The sequence below is a fragment of the Pseudorasbora parva genome, chromosome 1 (genome assembly GCF_024679245.1).
Source record: "Pseudorasbora parva isolate DD20220531a chromosome 1, ASM2467924v1, whole genome shotgun sequence".
Taxonomy (NCBI): Eukaryota; Metazoa; Chordata; class Actinopteri; order Cypriniformes; family Gobionidae; genus Pseudorasbora; species Pseudorasbora parva.
Window position 1 is genome coordinate 26,534,729 of NC_090172.1, and position 18,272 is coordinate 26,553,000.

At 38.4% G+C, this 18,272-nt stretch overlaps 1 protein-coding gene across 5 annotated transcripts in view; it reads left to right on the forward strand.

Annotated features, from left to right (window-relative positions):
• ppip5k1a (diphosphoinositol pentakisphosphate kinase 1a) overlaps positions 1-18,272 on the forward strand; it is a 50,183-nt gene that overhangs the window by 13,000 nt on the left and 18,911 nt on the right. For 3 of the 5 annotated variants that reach the window (XR_010904265.1, XM_067437418.1, XM_067437419.1), the window contains exons 9-27: positions 18-139; positions 251-352; positions 532-618; positions 715-790; positions 2,817-2,926; positions 3,473-3,558; positions 3,646-3,771; positions 5,171-5,292; positions 5,385-5,567; positions 5,678-5,819; positions 5,936-6,159; positions 6,564-6,691; positions 6,783-6,897; positions 9,295-9,402; positions 9,555-9,668; positions 9,788-9,928; positions 10,075-10,168; positions 11,036-11,161; positions 12,558-12,620. Coding sequence is in view for 4 of the 5 variants with exons in the window: in XM_067437418.1 (XP_067293519.1) it covers positions 18-139; positions 251-352; positions 532-618; positions 715-790; positions 2,817-2,926; positions 3,473-3,558; positions 3,646-3,771; positions 5,171-5,292; positions 5,385-5,567; positions 5,678-5,819; positions 5,936-6,159; positions 6,564-6,691; positions 6,783-6,897; positions 9,295-9,402; positions 9,555-9,668; positions 9,788-9,928; positions 10,075-10,168; positions 11,036-11,161; positions 12,558-12,620 (2,269 nt within the window). In the remaining variant the exon portion in view is untranslated. Of the gene's footprint in view, positions 1-17; positions 140-250; positions 353-531; positions 619-714; positions 791-2,816; positions 2,927-3,472; positions 3,559-3,645; positions 3,772-5,170; positions 5,293-5,384; positions 5,568-5,677; positions 5,820-5,935; positions 6,160-6,563; positions 6,692-6,782; positions 6,898-9,294; positions 9,403-9,554; positions 9,669-9,787; positions 9,929-10,074; positions 10,169-11,035; positions 11,162-11,491; positions 11,522-12,557; positions 12,621-18,272 lie in introns of all 5 variants that reach the window. The other 2 variants (XM_067437420.1, XM_067437421.1) reach the window with 2 other exon arrangements.

Consider the following 18,272-nt stretch of genomic DNA (forward strand, 5'->3'; position numbering starts at 1 on the left):
TACTCTTTACACTGTAGCAAACAGTATGTGGATTCGACCTCCTCAGAGCCAATGGCCACTCGTATGTGTGCGATGTCAATGGATTTAGCTTTGTGAAGAATTCCATGAAATACTATGACGACTGTGCTAAGATCCTGGGGTAAAGCCTAATCATCATTAGATCAAGATTCAAAATCTTTGTATTTCAAACATATTACCATATAGCTGCAATATGCACAAGAGGATGAATTTGGCTTGCTCTTTCTTTCAGAAATATTGTGATGAGGGAGCTGGCTCCTCAGTTCCAGATCCCCTGGTCTATACCTACAGAAGCAGAGGACATTCCTATTGTACCCACTACATCAGGCACCATGTACGTATCACATGCTATACTCACTTTAATAGTGATGTGAACTATACATTAATGATAGTAAAATTCATCTTTCCACTTGATATTTTGTTGTCTAATGCAACAACATTCATATATTTTTTAAGTAACCTATTATGATATTTTATCAGAATTACTTTTTTATTATTATTGTTCATCATCAGGATGGAGCTGCGCTGTGTAATTGCTGTGATCCGTCATGGAGATCGTACACCAAAGCAGAAGATGAAGATGGAAGTGCGCAATCCCATGTGTGTTCTTGCCACCTTCTTAACAGACCTAATCACTGAAAGCATTGATGATAGATCCAAATAGAAAACATATGGTGCTTTTTTCCTTTCTTCTAGGTTTTTTGAGCTTTTTGAAACATATGGGGGATACAAAACAGGCAAGCTGAAGCTAAAGAAACCCAAGCAACTCCAGGTAACAATTTATACATATATAAATATATATATTGAACATTTTCCAACTTTAACAGAAAGCACAACACACACAAAACAGATGGCTGAAGTAATAATGTGCCAATTTATCCACTAAAAGGATAGAGAAAAATACTCAAGTAAAAATAAATAATACACTAAATACATAACTGCAGTACAAAGTCAAACCATTATGTAATCACTTGGGGCACATGAATGGGAAAACCCTTCTGCAGAATAGTCGAACATTCAGGTCTTAGATTATTGATATAGGGCTTCCAGATACACTAATGTATATCCCGAGCCTGTTCACTTATCCACCTCTGTAATAAGTTTTCCTAGCTGCAAAGGTAAGATTATTATTTTTTCTTTTGATAAAATCAGAAAACTATTTTGGCCCAATATACCCTAGGTAACAATTTTGTAAATTTTATTATTATTATAAGATTTTATTTTGGGGCAAAAAGGTTTTTACACACGGTTGCTGGTAGTTTGGTTCATTCCTCCATGCAGATCTCCTCTAGAGCAGTGATGTTTTGGGGCTGTAGCTGGGCAACACGGATTTTTAACTCCCTCCAAAGATTTTCTATGGGGTTGAGATCTGGAGGCTAGGCCATTGCAGGACCTTGAAATACTTCTTACGAAGCCACTCCTTCATTGCCCTCCAAACACAAAAAGTTGAGTTTTTACCAAAAAGTTATATTTTTGTTTCATCTGACCATATGACATTCTCCCAATCCTCTTCTGGAACATCCAAATGCTCTCTAGCAAACTTCAGATGGGCCGAGACATTTACTGGCTTAAGCAGGGGGACACATCTGGCACTGCAGGATTTGAGTCCCTGGCGGCGTAGTGTGTTACTGATGGTAGCCTTTGTTACTTTGGTCCCAGCTCTCTGCAGGTCATTCATTAGGTCCCCCCGTGTGGTTCTGAGATTTTTGCTCACTGTTCTTGTGATCATTTTGACCCCACAGGGTGAGATCTTTCGTGGAGCCCCAGATTGAGGGAGATTATCAGTGGTCTTGTATGTATATACGGATAACCTGCCCTATTATATATACGGATAACAAGTTCAAACAGGTTCCATTAATACAGGTAATGAGTGGAGGACAGAGAAACCTCTTCAAGAAGAAGTTACAGATCTGTGAGAGCCAGAAATCTAGCTTTTTTGTAGGTGACCAAATACTTATTTTCCACCATAATTTGCGAATAAATTCTTTAAAAATCAGACAATGTGATTTTTCTGGATTTCTCTCATTCTATCTCTCATAGTTGAAGTGTACCTAAGATGATAATTACAGGCCTCTCTCATCTTTTTAAGTGGGAGAACTTGCACAATTGGTGGCTGGCTAAATACTTACAATATTTTTTTGCCCCACTGTATTTGCAGAATTTAAGCCAGTGGTTTTCAACCTTATTGACCCCCTATAGCACATCTTAAACTATGGGCACTCCTATTTTCTGTAAATAAATAAATAAAAAGTAAACTACACTAATCATAATTAAAAAATAAAATAATTGCATTTCATGATTCCAAAAGTTTTATGAGCTGAATGTTCTTCAGGACCCCCACTCTTTTTAAGCAATCTATTCACATAATTTTTCCAGTTGTTTATTATTTACTTGCTTAAGAGATTTAAAAATATATTTAACTTATAATGTACAGAATGTTCATTATAAAAATGCCCATTCCGTTTTAAGGTTTATTAATTTACATGACATTTCCAGGTCTACAATCATACTTCTACAATTAGGCTTCCTCATATATCCAGGTTTCCCAAGACTTTGGGAATCCTGGTTCTTCAAAGGAAACAAAACGTTGTTGAGGGGGTAAATTAAAATAAGAAATACCTTTGTTTTGGAAATTTTAATACTTATTTTAATACCTGTTGTGTCTCATTTTACATCATTTTGCATCATCTTGAGGCCCCCTTAAAAGTTTGCAGAGCCATCATAGTGGGCTCCCGTCCCGCAATTTGAGAATTTATTGTTAAACCCTGCTGTGCTACTCCATATCTGTGTTTCCACAGGAAGTTCTGGACATTACCAGGACACTCTTGGCAGACATAGGACAGCATACTGACTGTGAAGTTGAGGAGAAGAAGTCTAAGCTTGAACAACTGAAGACTGTTCTAGAAATGTATGTTAATGTAAGATGTTAACTGGGCCATGCTAACTGGCACACTTGCAGTCTTCCTTGGTGACCTCTTTCAGTCTTTTGGCACATGACATATTTTCTAGATACATGGCTCATTTAAATTTTTACTTCCCATTATATTCTTAAAAGATAATTTCTGAAAAATACAATACAAATACAATGATGTTTCTAGTGTATCTAAGCAGACGTGTCTTAAAGGAGATTCAGTTGAAGGATGTTGTATATGAACACTATGTTTAGTGATATTCCCAACATGCAGTATTTTTAGAATCGCAGTAGTAAGTTTCATCCTATGACACAATGAAATCACAGTGTCCCCTTTCACAAACCTTGACAAGCATCACTCATTCAGTAATGGCATGGATGCACTGGATGGATTTCTGAGCAGCTATTCTGGCAGGTGCTTCTGGCTATGTTGATATAGATGTCAGTCAAGAACAGCGAAGTGGAAAGTTAACTTATTTGGGGCCTGTAGACAGCCTAACTACATTTTGTCCCTATTCTGTTCTATTCTATTCTTTTTTTCAGGTATGGCCATTTCTCTGGAATCAATAGGAAAGTGCAGCTAACCTACCTTCCTCATGGACAGCCCAAAACATCCAGTGAAGAGGAAGGTACGAGGATTGTTGATGGAGAAACACAGTCGTGTTTGGCTTTAATCATTTCATGCATTATGGTGCTACTGTTTGTGTTGTGTGCAGATACCCGTAAGGAGGGTCCCTCTATACTGCTGGTGCTGAAGTGGGGTGGGGAGCTGACTCCAGCAGGCAGAGTTCAGGCTGAAGAACTCGGCAGGGCTTTCCGCTGCATGTATCCTGGAGGTCAAGGTGAAAAATAAAAACTCCTGTTTGTCAGTCACTTAAGATTAAGGACACAGACATTCGGCACTGATGGTGCCATTTAAACACTTTAGATAAGGGGCTCTCAGCTCTGGCCCTGAAAAGCTGGCGATTTTAAACTGTGCGATTTTCTTCCGATTTCGAGCTGAATTCCGACTCGTGCGACTCTTTTTTTGGGTTGCGCCGATTTTCAAGTTTATCATGCAGCGTTTGTCGTGAAGTGTTTGTGCAGCGTACAGGGGGAAATAAGAGGCGACAAACCTCTCCCGATCGGAATTGGATGATCGGATTAATTTATGGCATGTCAGAAATTATGGTCGCCCCCCATGAGGTTATCGCACAGCTAAAGCAAAGCCACAAACTGATTGCCCTATTTTTCCTCACTGCGCCTGCGCGAAAGTTTAACCATTTAATTTTTAATTTAGGGCTAGATTTATTTATTTATTTACTTGTATTGAATTAATATTTCAGACCGCACAGTGAGAGCACATCAATTGTGAGCTTTGGCTTTGCATCGCATGCGATCTAGCAGATTGTATTTAGGTTTCACTTTTCACAAATGTTGTGTTCATTCGTGAAATTATCTTGATGAACAAAATGTGTAAGAATTATAAACTTTTGTTTGTTACAGAGCTTATGTTCTGCAATGATCTAATGGGTGTTGAGGGGTACCAGGGTAATGCAAATTTCTGGGTTGGCCTAAAAAAATTCACTCAATTAGTGCTATTTATCAAAGATCTGTGAAGATGTTTTTTTCTTGGTGTTTTTGAAGTTTATAAAATGTAAGGTATTATAAAGTGTTATCCAGTTTTGGGATAAAACCCAGTGTCTATTCAACAGTCTTCTTATATACTTCCTATTTTCTTGCTTGTTCTTGGCTATAATTTCTGCTTTTGTGTGCATCAGTATTTTTTTATGCCATTCGCACCAATAAAAGTGTGACTATCAGTTATGAAAGTGTTCATAAGACTATATTGCGTGCTGTAAGTCTTCTGGAACCTTTGTCCGAGGAACATGCTTACATTTTAATCATTGTTTACTGATAATCTTTCATTCTTCCTTGTCTAATAAATGTGCAGTTTAAATGTGCAGTTACAATCTTATTGAGTCGTTGTGTGTCATGGAACAATCAATGGTGTCTACTGTCAGTGACATCAAACTTGATTCAACATGTCTGAGGTTGCCAAATTTGTGTTCAACCCTGTTCTTAGACGCCCACTATCCTGCAAAGTTTCGTTCCAGCCTGCTTCAACACTCATGCACCTAATTGTCATTTAAGTCCTTGATTAGGGTTGGAGTTAAACTCAAGTCTATGGGTTTTCGGGAACAGGGTTGATTACCCTTGTTTTTATCTCTGAATGAATGTTATGTTCTTGACTACTTATAGGGGATTACGCTGGCTTTCCAGGCTGTGGCCTGCTCAGGCTACACAGCACCTACCGACATGACCTCAAGATCTATGCCTCCGATGAGGGCAGGGTCCAAATGACTGCTGCTGCCTTTGCAAAGGTCCTTAGCCACAACAAATACAGGTCATTTAACGTTTAAAGATATACAGTTTTCATAGGATGTTAAGATGGTGTTGGTTGTCTGCCTCGCAGGGTCTGTTGGCACTGGAAGGGGAATTGACACCCATCCTGGTCCAGATGGTAAAGAGCGCAAACATGAACGGCCTGCTGGATAACGATATTGATTCCCTCAGCGGATGTCAGCAGAGGGTTAAGGCCAGACTTCATGAGATCATGCAGAAAGATCAAATTTTCACAGAAGAGGACTTTGACAGGGTAAATCAGAGTGTCAGACATCTGTTGAACTATGGGGTGTATTTCAGGTCCTCTGCTGACATGATATGAAAAGCACATCTGTGTCCACTTAATCTCTTTTGTTTCTCCAGCTGGCCCCAACATGCAGCAGCTCTCTGGTGAACTCTATGAAGGCTGTGGAGAATCCAGTGAGTACGTGTGATCAGGTCTACACCCTTGTCCAGAGCCTCACCTCACAGATCCGCAAAAGACTTGAAGACCCCAAATCAGCAGGTGATTGCTCTGTTCTCACATAAAAAAAGAAAGAAAAGAAAAACACACTTTAAAAAGCCATATAGATAAACTTGTGAAAGCACAACCTGAGTATGAGTTTGAGTTGCCTCTTTCAGATTTACAGCTGTACCACAGCGAGACACTGGAGATGATGCTGCAGCGCTGGTCTAAGTTGGAAAGGGACTTCCGAATGAAGAGCGGCCGGTATGACATCAGCAAGATTCCTGACATTTATGACTGTGTTAAGTATGACGTGCAGCACAACAGCTCCCTGGGCCTGGAGGACACAGTGGAACTCTTCAAGCTCTCTCGAGCACTAGCTGACATTGTCATACCTCAGGTGTGTGAGGAAATTCTAAACTGTGAACCTGTACAGCTTGTCCTTAGCTAAATATTTATTTTTCTTGCTTTAGAAGCAGGCTTGTGAGTACCAATATTTGACTAGCTATTTTCACTAATATTAGTTATTCCTTTCTTCATGTTATTAAAATGTTTTACCCTCGATACCACAACAAAAAGTAAAACTAAATCTAAAAAAAAAGTACTTCATGACTATTTTTGACTAACAGCCAGTGTTACTATAGGATCATTGATTTGATTTATATATATATATATATATATATATATATATATATATATATATATATATATATATATATATATATATATATATATATATATATATATATATATATATATTGTGGCTATATATAGTACCTCTGATTGTAAACTACCTTTTTTTAGGAGTATGGCATTAATAAGGTGGAAAAGCTGGATATTGCATATGCCTACTGTCTGCCATTAGTGAAGAAGATTCAACTGGACCTTCAGAGGACACATGAGGACGAGTCTGTAAACAAGCTGCATCCTCTGTGAGTCTGTAAACAAGCTGCATCCTCCTTTTTCTTTTATTTGGTCTTGCCTGTTGACCATGAGAGGTTTGTCCATATCTTTGTGTCCCAGATATTCACGTGGAGTGCTGTCACCAGGCAGGCATGTCCGAACTCGGCTGTATTTCACGAGTGAGAGTCACGTCCACTCCTTGCTTAGCATCTTCCGTTATGGCGGTCTATTGGATGTAAGTATTATAGCTTATTATAAAGAGAAATGACAAGGAAAATAGATAATCAAAGTGATGCAGACATAAGCTGTGTACCAAAACCTGTTGAGCTGCTTTCTGTCTGCTGTATTTCATGACTGTGTTTAATAACACAAAAAAGTGCACTTTGTTATAATGCCAAATTAAGTTTTACTTTAAAGTACATTTTTATTACATTACATTTAAATGGACTGAATTGCAACTTTGTCATTGGTTTGCAATTACAAATATATTTAAAAGCATACATATATTACAATCATAACCCACATCATTTTGGCTTGTATGGCCAGAGAAGAAACTGACCCCCTAACTGAGGCTGGTTTCCCCAGGGTTTTTTTCTCAATTTCTGTCACAGATAGAGTGTCAGTTTCTTGCCACTGTCACCTCTAGCTTGCTAAGTGACACATACTTTTTTGCTAGAGCACCAGTTGATTTTTCCAGTTTTAAATGTGTTTTGTTTTTCACAACATTCACACTGAAAACCAATGCTGCCACTCAGTCTTTTTTGCGACTCAGTGGGTGTGACCACAGTGACTCCGACCGACGGTGATTTCACTTGCATACCCGCTATAGCAACTCCTCTTTGTGTTCAGCGGTATCCTAAAGGGGGTTGCACACCAGACGCGAAGCTCAGCGCTGCGTCTCGGGTATCTCACACCTGATGCTCACATAATATACACGCAAGCTCAATTTTGAATCAACTTCTGACAGAAGATCTGCACGATGGGTGTATCTTGTAGCACAGTGTGAAATCACTATGTACATTAACTATTTGAGAGAAATATAACATTAATTTAATATGAAATGAAATGCCGCTCTGTGGCATGGCAGGATTTTGAACAAATTCCTGAGTCGCCGTGGACAAGCGCCGAATGCCGCCGCTGGTGTGTGAAAACAATGTGTTAGAATTTTAAAGACGTGGTGCGCCGCTGCGTGCCACTGAGCTTCGCGTCCGGTGTGCGGCCCCCTTAAGAAACCCCTGCTGTTCCCTAATCGCCATCTACAGTCAGAGAGAGAATTTTCATTTTATTCAGTCATTATCATTCCATTATCATTAACAGTATCATTTGTAATTAATTAGCATCAGTTCACAAATCTGAAGTCAGACCATTCGGTTTTTGCTTTAAATCTTGAAATTATAATCAAAAAAAAAAAATGCTCATGCTACATGTGTAGCATCTCTGTTTGTATTGTGATAAAAATCTCTGTAGCCATTTGAAATTAGAGGCAATCACTGCATTTTCTTGTTTAAAGGGTTAGTTCACCCAAAAATTACAATTATTTGATTAATTACTCACCCTCATGTCTTTGGACACCCGTAAGACCTTCGTTCATCTTCGAAGCACAAAAGAAGATATTTTTGTTGAAAGCTGGTGGCTGAAAAAGGCTTCAGAAAGGCACACAAAAACTCTTCTCGTCGCTTCGCAAAAATGATTGTACAGCCACTGTAGTGAGATGGACTTTGTATCGATGTTTTTTTCGCCTTTTATGAGTCTTGTGAGTGGGAATGTACTGAATGCCAATGGAGGCCTTTCTGAAGCCTTTCTCAGCCATCAGCTTTCAACAAAAATATCTTCATATGTGTTCCGAAGATGAACTAAGGTGTTACGGGTGTCCAACGACATGAGGGTGAGTAAGTAATGAAATAATTTTCATTTTTAGGTGAACTTACCCTTTTAAGGCCTGAGCTTAGACAATGACATATTTTTTTTATAGAGCTGCTTTATAGCTGAATTGAACTCGTTTCATATTTGATGATCTTTGCATTTATTGAACTGAACTGAATGAACACTGAACTGACAAATGACACTGTTTTCTTTTTAAAGCTGCTTTCCAGTAGACTTGAACTCTGTTTGCGAATGTTTTGTTGCTGTGAAGCTGCTCTGAAATAATCCATATTGCATAAAGTGCTATAAAGGTGACTTTACGATAAATGCTTGTTAGTACATTTAGCATGGCCATGTTTCAAAGACAAGAGAAATGAGAATGACCAATGAAGATGGACTGCAAAAAATAGACTGTATTTAATTTAAATTTAAATAATTAAAATAAGTAGGTCAAAAGCTAGAGCAAAAGTACAAATGTAGAAAAATAAGAGAGAACACACTTCAAGCAAGCACCTTTGATTATGGTTTTAGTTAACTGTTAAAGGATACATATGTCTTTTTAAAAAAGGACTAAAACATTTCTTTTTAGGAGAACTTATGACTTTTAACTATTAAATCTATTAGTATTTTACCCATTTTTTAATGATCTTAAAAGTGGCACTGAGCTTTGTTTCAAATGTAAAGTGCAATACAAATACAATTTATTATTATTATTATTATTATTATTATTATTATTATTATTATTATTATTATTATTATTATGTTTCAGGAGGAAAAGGACCAGCAGTGGAAGAGAGCCATGGATTATCTAAGTGCAGTGTCTGAGCTCAACTACATGACCCAGATCGTCATTATGCTTTACGAAGACAACAACAAGGTACATCCTGCTCTCCCTGTCTGTTCTGCTCCACTGCGGTATAGAATAAACACAAGTGAACTGTCATAACTGAGCTCTCCAATGTTTTGTTTGAGTGGGGACTGTGTAGTCTCAAAACAGTTTCAAAGAAATGTGATATTGTGTTAACTCAGGACCCATCCTCTGAAGAGCGCTTCCATGTGGAACTGCATTTCAGCCCTGGGGTCAAAGTATGCGAGGAGGAGAGTGCTCCGATGGGATTTGGCTTCCGTCCAGCCTCTGCTGAAGTGTGCAGTCTTTCATTTGTCCCATTTTCTCATCATGCATTGAATTAGATTGTTGCTCAGCTATTAATAGCCAAGTTTGCTTTTTTCTGAATTTTCCATGACTGTGTGTGTTGACATAGAATGACCAAAAGCAAACAGACCCTGGTAGTTTGGAAAACCTTGCACGAGATGAGCCCGACCGTGCCTTGCCCCTTTCGGAGGCCATCAGCACCCAGAGGAAATCCCCTCTGATCCGGAATCGCAAGACTGGCTCCATGGAGGTATCACAGCTGCCATCACACTCAGCTACCTACTATGCTAACCATTGTACAGTGTGCTTATATAAATCTCTGTGGTGTCAAATTGATTGAATCATGCTGGGTTTTATGAACCATAATTCAACAGTTCTATTTGTGTCTATGCGCAGGTCCTGTCAGAAAGCTCATCCTCAAAAGGGGGCAGCTATCGCCTCTTCCCCTCTTGCTCACGTCAGTCTCCAGAGATGAAGCAGAGCGGATTAGGTTGGTATCATGTGTCTGTCCCTCACACAGCTTCAACAACTGGTGTTTATCTATTCTCACTAGCAGGAACACACCCTCTCAATCCTAGGCAACACTATATTGGGTGTTATTTTTGGTGCAAAACCCATTAGCTGACCACATTGACATTACCAAGGAAATTAGTGGATACGCACTTCAGATTCAGACAGACATGGAGCTTGGTCCATGCTGATGGGATGCTGCTGTTCAGTAATTTAGTGCTTTATTTAGTGCTGTGATCTCTGATGACAGTTTTGTTGGCTTTTTATGCACAAAGATGTTGCCTATGAAAGAAATTGCCTTGAATTAGCTTTTTTACAATTTACAATTGTAAAACTTTACAATTTTGCATGATAAAACACATATTTGAAAAGGGTGAAAATTAGCAAAATAATCCTGCATGCAGTCTGACATACTTAATAACTTAACTATCTGTAGATTTGAAGCTAATTTGTGTAATCATATATATTTACTATCAATGACATGTGAACGCTAATGTTCACTAATATCATACTCATCTGGCGTTTGCCAAAGTTTTTTGTTGTTGTTTTTGTTGTTCATAATTATCCTAATAGATAATAATCCTAATTGATAATAATCATAATAGATATAATGTATATAATTTTAATGACTCTTTTCCTGACCAGAACATTGCTTTTGTCTTTTGTTAATCAGATTTTGCTCTTCTAGCCTGTCATTGATGTTCGCCAAACCCTAATGGTTTTGGCATGAGTCATATATTATGATTTTATAATCCTCTCACTCCCTTTGCAATAACTGCTGTGTTTTGATTAATACGTGCATGTGGTTGGTGTGCACACTAATTCCATGATCTAACCCCCTCTGCAGGCTCTCAGTGTGCTGGTCTCTTCAGTACCACCGTCTTGGGGGGCTCCTCTAGTGCCCCCAATCTTCAGGACTACGCACGCACACACCGCAAAAAATTCTCCTCGGGCAGTTTGACCTATAAAGACGGTATGTTCTCAGTCCAGCTCCTTCTCTCATGGAGTTAATAAAAGTGTTTAAAATGTAGGAAATGTAGGTAAAGGGCACTTCCTGTAAAGTTTAGGATTAAGAACTCAAGTTACATCAGACCCTGATGGTGTATCTCACATCTCACTGTCATTATCACCATTTCACATCTGGTTCATTTTCATAGTCTTGAATGTGTGGTGTCCAAAAGCTCATGGAGTCTGCTGTACCATTTATTGTCTTTCAGAAATTGTCTTTGTTTCTTGTCATTGAGCAGTGTTTTATTCTTGACATCGTATAATCGGAAGCACATATGTTTATGTACCGCTGCAGGAATCCAAAAAAGTTTGAAGCAAAAACATGGTAAGAATGTCGATTTTGTGAACCGCAAACTACTACCCATTAAATGGGTATCAATTATTTCTAAATTTGAAAAAAGACCATTAGCTTTTTTTTTAGGATTTCAGTGCTCTTAGATACCGATTCCTTCCAGAATGTTCCGTTTTTACGCTAGTGGTGAAACCCTTTGTCCACAAGGTGTCAGTGTGACACTGTTTGGAGTTCTCCCTGTTTTAGTTCCCATTTCCTGTGTCCTGTTTTCTTTACTGCCGATTTGCAGTTATAACTTTACACACTCATTTGTTACTATCGTATACATGAGCCTGGTCTTTTTAACCTTATTAGCTTCATTTTAAACCTCTGGCTGGTCTCTAGGACTGGCTGGTCATTAAACACAATCCCCAGTCTCTTTGTCTTCACTGTTGTGTGGTGTGGTGTTGTGTCCTGTGAAGGCATTTGCTGTTACGCTACAGGCTCTCAGAGCTGCTTATATTACATAGGTGAGGGGTTGACCTGACCGTCTCAAGCTTTTCATGCTTCTGTCCACCATTTTGTTTGTTCTGAGAGATGGCGTATGATAAGATGGCATCTGTATTTATAGTAGAGAAGTGCCCATAAAGTCACAAGCCCAAAATATTTCTGTAGCGTAAGCCTTATAAATAGATCCACTCATTCGCTGTGTTAAAAACATTTAAGCAGTTAGGATAAAGATCTGACTTATTGTCATTTTCTTTTTTGCTTAAATTGTTTCTTTTCTCTACCTGAGCTAGGAATAACCTCAGTGAACCTCTGTGAGATTAACATCTTACTTCCTCGTAATAAGAAACATTCTCACTCTTTAGCTAGAAGAGACACTACATTGAGACACTAAACGCTGCACTTCCTGCTTCCTGTCCCAGTGTTTCTGAGTCTGTTTTCTGCTGTAGTCACAGTAGAACCCCAGCCCTACACTCACCCTACTATCCTTGACAGTCTCACGCCTTCAGCTCTGTAACACCATCCCCATCCTGTACAGGTGTACTGTAAAAATGGTAACTAGTGACCTTTTTTATTTCCTCAGAGTTGTTGTCTATGCCGGCAGTAAAGCGATTTTCTGTGTCGTTTGCAAAGCATCCGACTAATGGTACGTCTGCTTCTCTTCAAGTATATTTCCACTTCTTTCTCCACTTCCCTTTGTTTTGCATGTCTATGGAAAGCTCTTTTCATTCCGGAAATTTATGTTGGTTTTGTTTTCTTTCACGTGATTTCTGCCATGGTTCTTTCGATTTCTCCAGTTTCATCATCTTTTAAAACATTCAACCAGCCTCTTACCCTTCCCACATGCACCACTATCGCTATCTGAAACCTCCTGCGGACAACGCTCACTCACCCAGTGACCTCAATGCTAATCAGTTTACGGATGACTGTTAGTGTGGATGAGTTTAAGCACGTGTTTGTGTTTCCTGTGCTTGTATGTGCACAAGTCTGTGGGGGCGGTTGAGTGTATTACACTGCAAAAAAAATATCATCTTCTTAATCAGTATTTTTGTCTTGTTTTACATTTGGGAAGTAAAATTACATAAGATTCTCTATTCAGTAATCAGCAGTGTATGTCAGAGAGAATATATTGAATTAAGTTATTATAAAAGCCAATTCACTGAGAAAAATAAAGAGAATATACAATATATTCTCTAAGATCAAGTTCTGATATTTTATACAATATTGTAAAGTAATTGAATTAAGATTGTGATATGGGTGTTTTGATATTTCTATGGAAACCATAACAAAAATACTGAGATTCTAAGATAATGATATTTTTGAATTTGAATTATCTACAGTTATGAATAGCTATTTGAGATAATGAACCACTACTGGACAACACGCCGGTGATTAAACCTTTCCCCTGTGAGCAATTCTCATCGCACTAGTAATAATGGACATTGTTTTTCACTGTTATGACAGTATTTAATAGCAGACAGTGTTTGTTCACTGGGAATTGGTTTACCTGACACTTTTTACCCCATTAATCTTCTCTCTATTTTTATTTAAATTCAGTGTGGTTGTGCATTGTTATCATGTTAAATGTTGTGACTGTTGACTTACGATACCAAGGAGTATTTTACCCTGTTTCCCTTTGATTCTTCATGGGAGACAGCTTAAAATCTCAGTGCTTTTTACAGTCTGTCTACAGAAAAAGAGGCCATTATATTTGAAAATGCCAAAAATTACAAATACAAGCATTTCTTTCAAACTGCAATCTTCAGTTAATGTAAGTAAAATAACCAACCACACTTTCAGAAAGAGATGAACTCCTAGACAGTGTCTTTTGTGGTCCTAAACTCTTAATTGACACACGTGCTGTGTATAATCTGCATGTTTATGTTCATGTTGGTTACGATGAGCAGTGTATTTCTCTCTCGGGAAAAGAATCGTCTTTCATATGTTGTGATCAAGAGGATGTCCAGAGATGTTGTCTAGCATAAACAAACCTGAATGGAGGTGATAACAAAGGTCAAGAACAATAGAAAAGAACTGCCTCTAAACAGATGTGAATTAGTGCAGTGTGTTATGTAGGTGTATTTGGACACAGTGCTGTGTGTGTTCAGTACATCTCATGCAAAGCTTAAGATGGTCCCTGATCCACCTACACAATCCCATTCCCTGCCAGATCCCACACACTCTACCCACTGCACATTCCCAGCCATCCAGCTCTCGGAGCCTTTCGTCCAACGTAGTTAATTAGAAAATACTTGCTTGCCTTCAAGTCTCTGAAATGAGTGCACACTCTTTAAACAAATTCAATTCATTCTGCCTAATTATTATATTTTTGTGTTTTCCCACTGTGTGTGTAAATGTGGGTCAGGTGGGTATCAAATGTCCCCGCAAGGATAGTTAAACCTGCAATCATCTACATTCTGGCCACCTCCCAATGGTGTGCATGATGAAATGGCTTGTATAATGTTTTCATTAAAATCCAAAAATGCCAAAAGGTGTCTGTAACGAGTAGTGTTGGGTGTAGCAAATATAATTTACTGATTTAATATAAAAACAACTGAACTAAATAGAAAATCCACATTATGGACAAATGTCTGTATGTGTGTGTTTGTGTTATAACATTTGGTTATGATCTATTGACAAGATTATGAACCTAATAAAACTCAAGTAGGCATTCAGGCTGCCTTAGAGCCTTATTTTTCATAGCCTTAGCTCTTAAATAGATCGTCTTAAACTGCATTTATTTCGCAAAATAACTGTACTAACAGAATCATTTGTTTTGTAATATTTTTTTACATTGAAATAAGTATATTCAAATAGAATAGAAGGGGGAAAACAGTAGCAATCAGTATCCTTAACAAAAAAATCTATGTTAAATATTTATAAAAATGGCTTTACACTAGTGCTCAAAAGTTTGGGGTCTGTAAGAGATTTTAAATATTTTTAAACGAAGCATCTTATGCTCATCAAGGCTGCAGTTATTTGATCAAAATACAGTATAAATAGTAATATTATTATAATTTAACTGTTTCCTGTTTTAATATATTATAAAAATGTAAGCAATCCCTGTGGTGGCAAAGCTGAATATTTACTCCGGTCTTCAGTGTCACATGATCGTTTAGAGATCATTCTAAAATGCTGATTTGCTGCTCAAGACACATATATTATCAGTTTTGAAAACGGTTGTGCTGCTTACTATTTTTATCGAAACAGCAATATTTTTTTCAGGATTATATGATGAATAAAACATTTTATAAAATGTCAATCTTTTGTAATATTACTGTCTTTACTGTCACTTTTGGTTAATTTAATGCATACTTGCTGAATAAAAGTATTAATTTCTTAAAGGGTTAGTTTACCCAAAAAAGAAAATTATGTAATTAATGTCAACCTAATGTTGTTCCACACCTGTAAGACCTGTAATTCTGTTTTTCTTTGGAACGCAGTTTTAGATGGTTTATTTTTAGTCCAAGAGCTTTCTCTTCCTCCATTGAAAACGTATGCACGGTATACTGTCCCTTTCCACAAGGACCAGAAAGTTATTAAAAACATCATCAAAGTAGTCCATATGTGACAACAGTTAGTTAGTTAGAATCTCTTGGGGCATCGAAAATACATTTTGGTCCCAAAATAACATAAACTACGACTTTTTATTCAGCATTGTTTTCTCTTACGGGTATTTCGGGACAAGCATGTATTTTCGATGCTTCAAATTTTTTTAAAGGGGTACTTCAGCGCTGGAAAGATGAATCTGTATTTAAACTGGGTCATCAATGTAGTAGAAATGTGAAATTATTTTTGAATTTGGTGTCTTCTAGACTGAGAAAAGACAGAAAATGTATTTTGTCTCATGGGGATGAAAAAATACAATTCCCAGAATGCTTCGCTGCCCTGTGAGGCCATTCCCAAAGCCACCTACTTGACTACTGTGACTGAGTTGGAGAAGACACTACAATTAAAAACTGAACGTGTCTGTTCAATATAATGAGTGAGTCACCGCGCGAGTATCACAGCACTAACTGCAGGTGTCAGATAAATGAGCTAATGAGCTCTCATGATGAGATCTGAGGTAATCATGACTACACTCGCGGCATACATTCAGAACGCGAGTTCAGTCTGGCACGTTTCAGTTCATGCCTTTGCAAGTTTAACTTTCATAGAAATTAATTTGAGAAGTTAAAAGACTTACATTGCTCACCATAGCTCCGTTTAAATGAGAGCGCAGGGAGAGCTCAGCTTGCAGCTACAGGCAGAGTGTAATCTCCCATCCCCCATGTGCGAGTTGAAAACATGCGGAAATGGCTCCCTCTGCTGGCTGTAGTCTTTAGCCTCTGGCCAAACATTCCTCCTATGATGCAAATATTGTCAATTTGCGTCATAGGAGGAATTTTTCCAGAAATAAAGTGCATAAATCTCTTGTCTCAGGGGGATATGAGGGGGGAAAGCACAATCATTTGAATATACTTCAGGGTATCTACTGATACAAAGCCATATGCTAATCGCTGAAGTAACCCTTTAACTAACCGGACATGGACAGTATACATTTTCAATGGAGGGACAGAAAGCTCTTGGGCTAAATATAAATATCTTAAACTGTGTTCCGAAGATGAACGGGGAGGTCTTACGGGTGTGGAACAACATTAGGATGATTATGAGAATTGTTATGACAATAATTTTTGGGTGAACTAACCCTTTTTAAAAATATATACAAGTGCTTCTCAAAAAATTAGCATGTGTGTTAAAAGTTCATTATTTTCCATAATGTAATAATAAAAATTAAACTTTCAGATATTTTAGATTCATTGCACACCAACTGAAATATTTCAGGTCTTTTATTGTTTTAATACTGATGATTTTGGCATACAGCTCATGAAAACCCCAAATTCCTATCTCAAAAAATTAGCATATCATGAAAAGGTTCTCTAAACGAGCTATTAACCTAATCATCTGAATCAACTAATTAACTCTAAACACCTGCAAAAGATTCCTGAGGCTTTTAAAAACTCCCAGCCTGTTTCATTACTCAAAACCGCAATCATGGGTAAGACTGCCAACCTGACAGCTGTCCAGAAGGCCATCGTAGGGTGCGTTTACATGCATGTGCTTAAGCCGATTATGCCCAATAAGCCAACAATGAACATGGTCATGTAAATGCAGTAACCCGTTTTCTTTTATCGGAGTAATGTCATAAACGGCGTAAGCATAAACCGGTCGGAACGGGTAGTTTTCTTCCTCTTACCTCGATTTCGCGCGGCATGTAAACGCATTAAACTGCTTTCTGTCAGCTTTTTGGAGTGTGCATGTGTGATAGGTGACAAAAACACAAACTTAGAGCAGATTTAAGTGCATCCAGACAGAGCGAGATAGCGTTTTGCATGAAATAAGGACATGTATCACAAACGCAGACTCTTTTAAGACCCCGAAAATTGTAAAGAGGTGTTCTCTTTTCTCATGCAGCAGAAGTAGCCTAGAAGAGGTTCAGTCAAAACGCTGCATAAGGGATAATATGAGCCGTAAATGTCCCGCTGACACGGCGAACGTTTTATTTAACATCACAAAAGACGTAACATTTGAAAAACTCAGTCAGATATACGGACGTTATTATTTTTGACGTCACTACAAGGAATAACCCGGTTTATAAATAAAGTCATGTAAACGCTTTACTTGCGTTGTCCGTTTACTGGTTTGCATGTAAACGGGGAAAACTGATTATTTCAATAAGCTGAATTTTTTGGAGTTATCAGCTTACTGGTGTGCATGTAAACGCACCCATTGACACCCTCAAGCGAGAGGCTTGATCAAGGCACCTCAGTGGGAAGGAAAAAGTGTGGCAAAAAACGCTGCACAACGAGAAGAGGTGACCGGACCCTGAGGAAGATTATGGAGAAGGACCGATTCCAGACCTTGGGGGACCTGCGGAAGCAGTGGACTGAGTCTGGAGTAGAAACATCCAGAGCCACCGTGCACAGGCGTGTGCAGGAAATGGGCTACAGGTGCCGCATTCCCCAGGTCAAGCCACTTTTGGGCTACAGAGAAGCAGCACTGGACTGTTGCTCAGTGGTCCAAAGTACTTTTTCTGGATGAAAACAAATTTTGCATGTCATTCGGAAATCAAGGTGCCAGAGTCTGGAGGAAGACTGGGGAGAAGGAAATGCCAAAATGCCTGAAGTCCAGTGTCAAGTACCCACAGTCAGTGATGGTCTGGGGTGCCATGTCAGCTGCTGATGTTGGTCCACTGTTTTATCAAGGGCAGGGTCAATGCAGCTAGCTATCAGGAAATTTTTGGAGCACTTCATGCTTC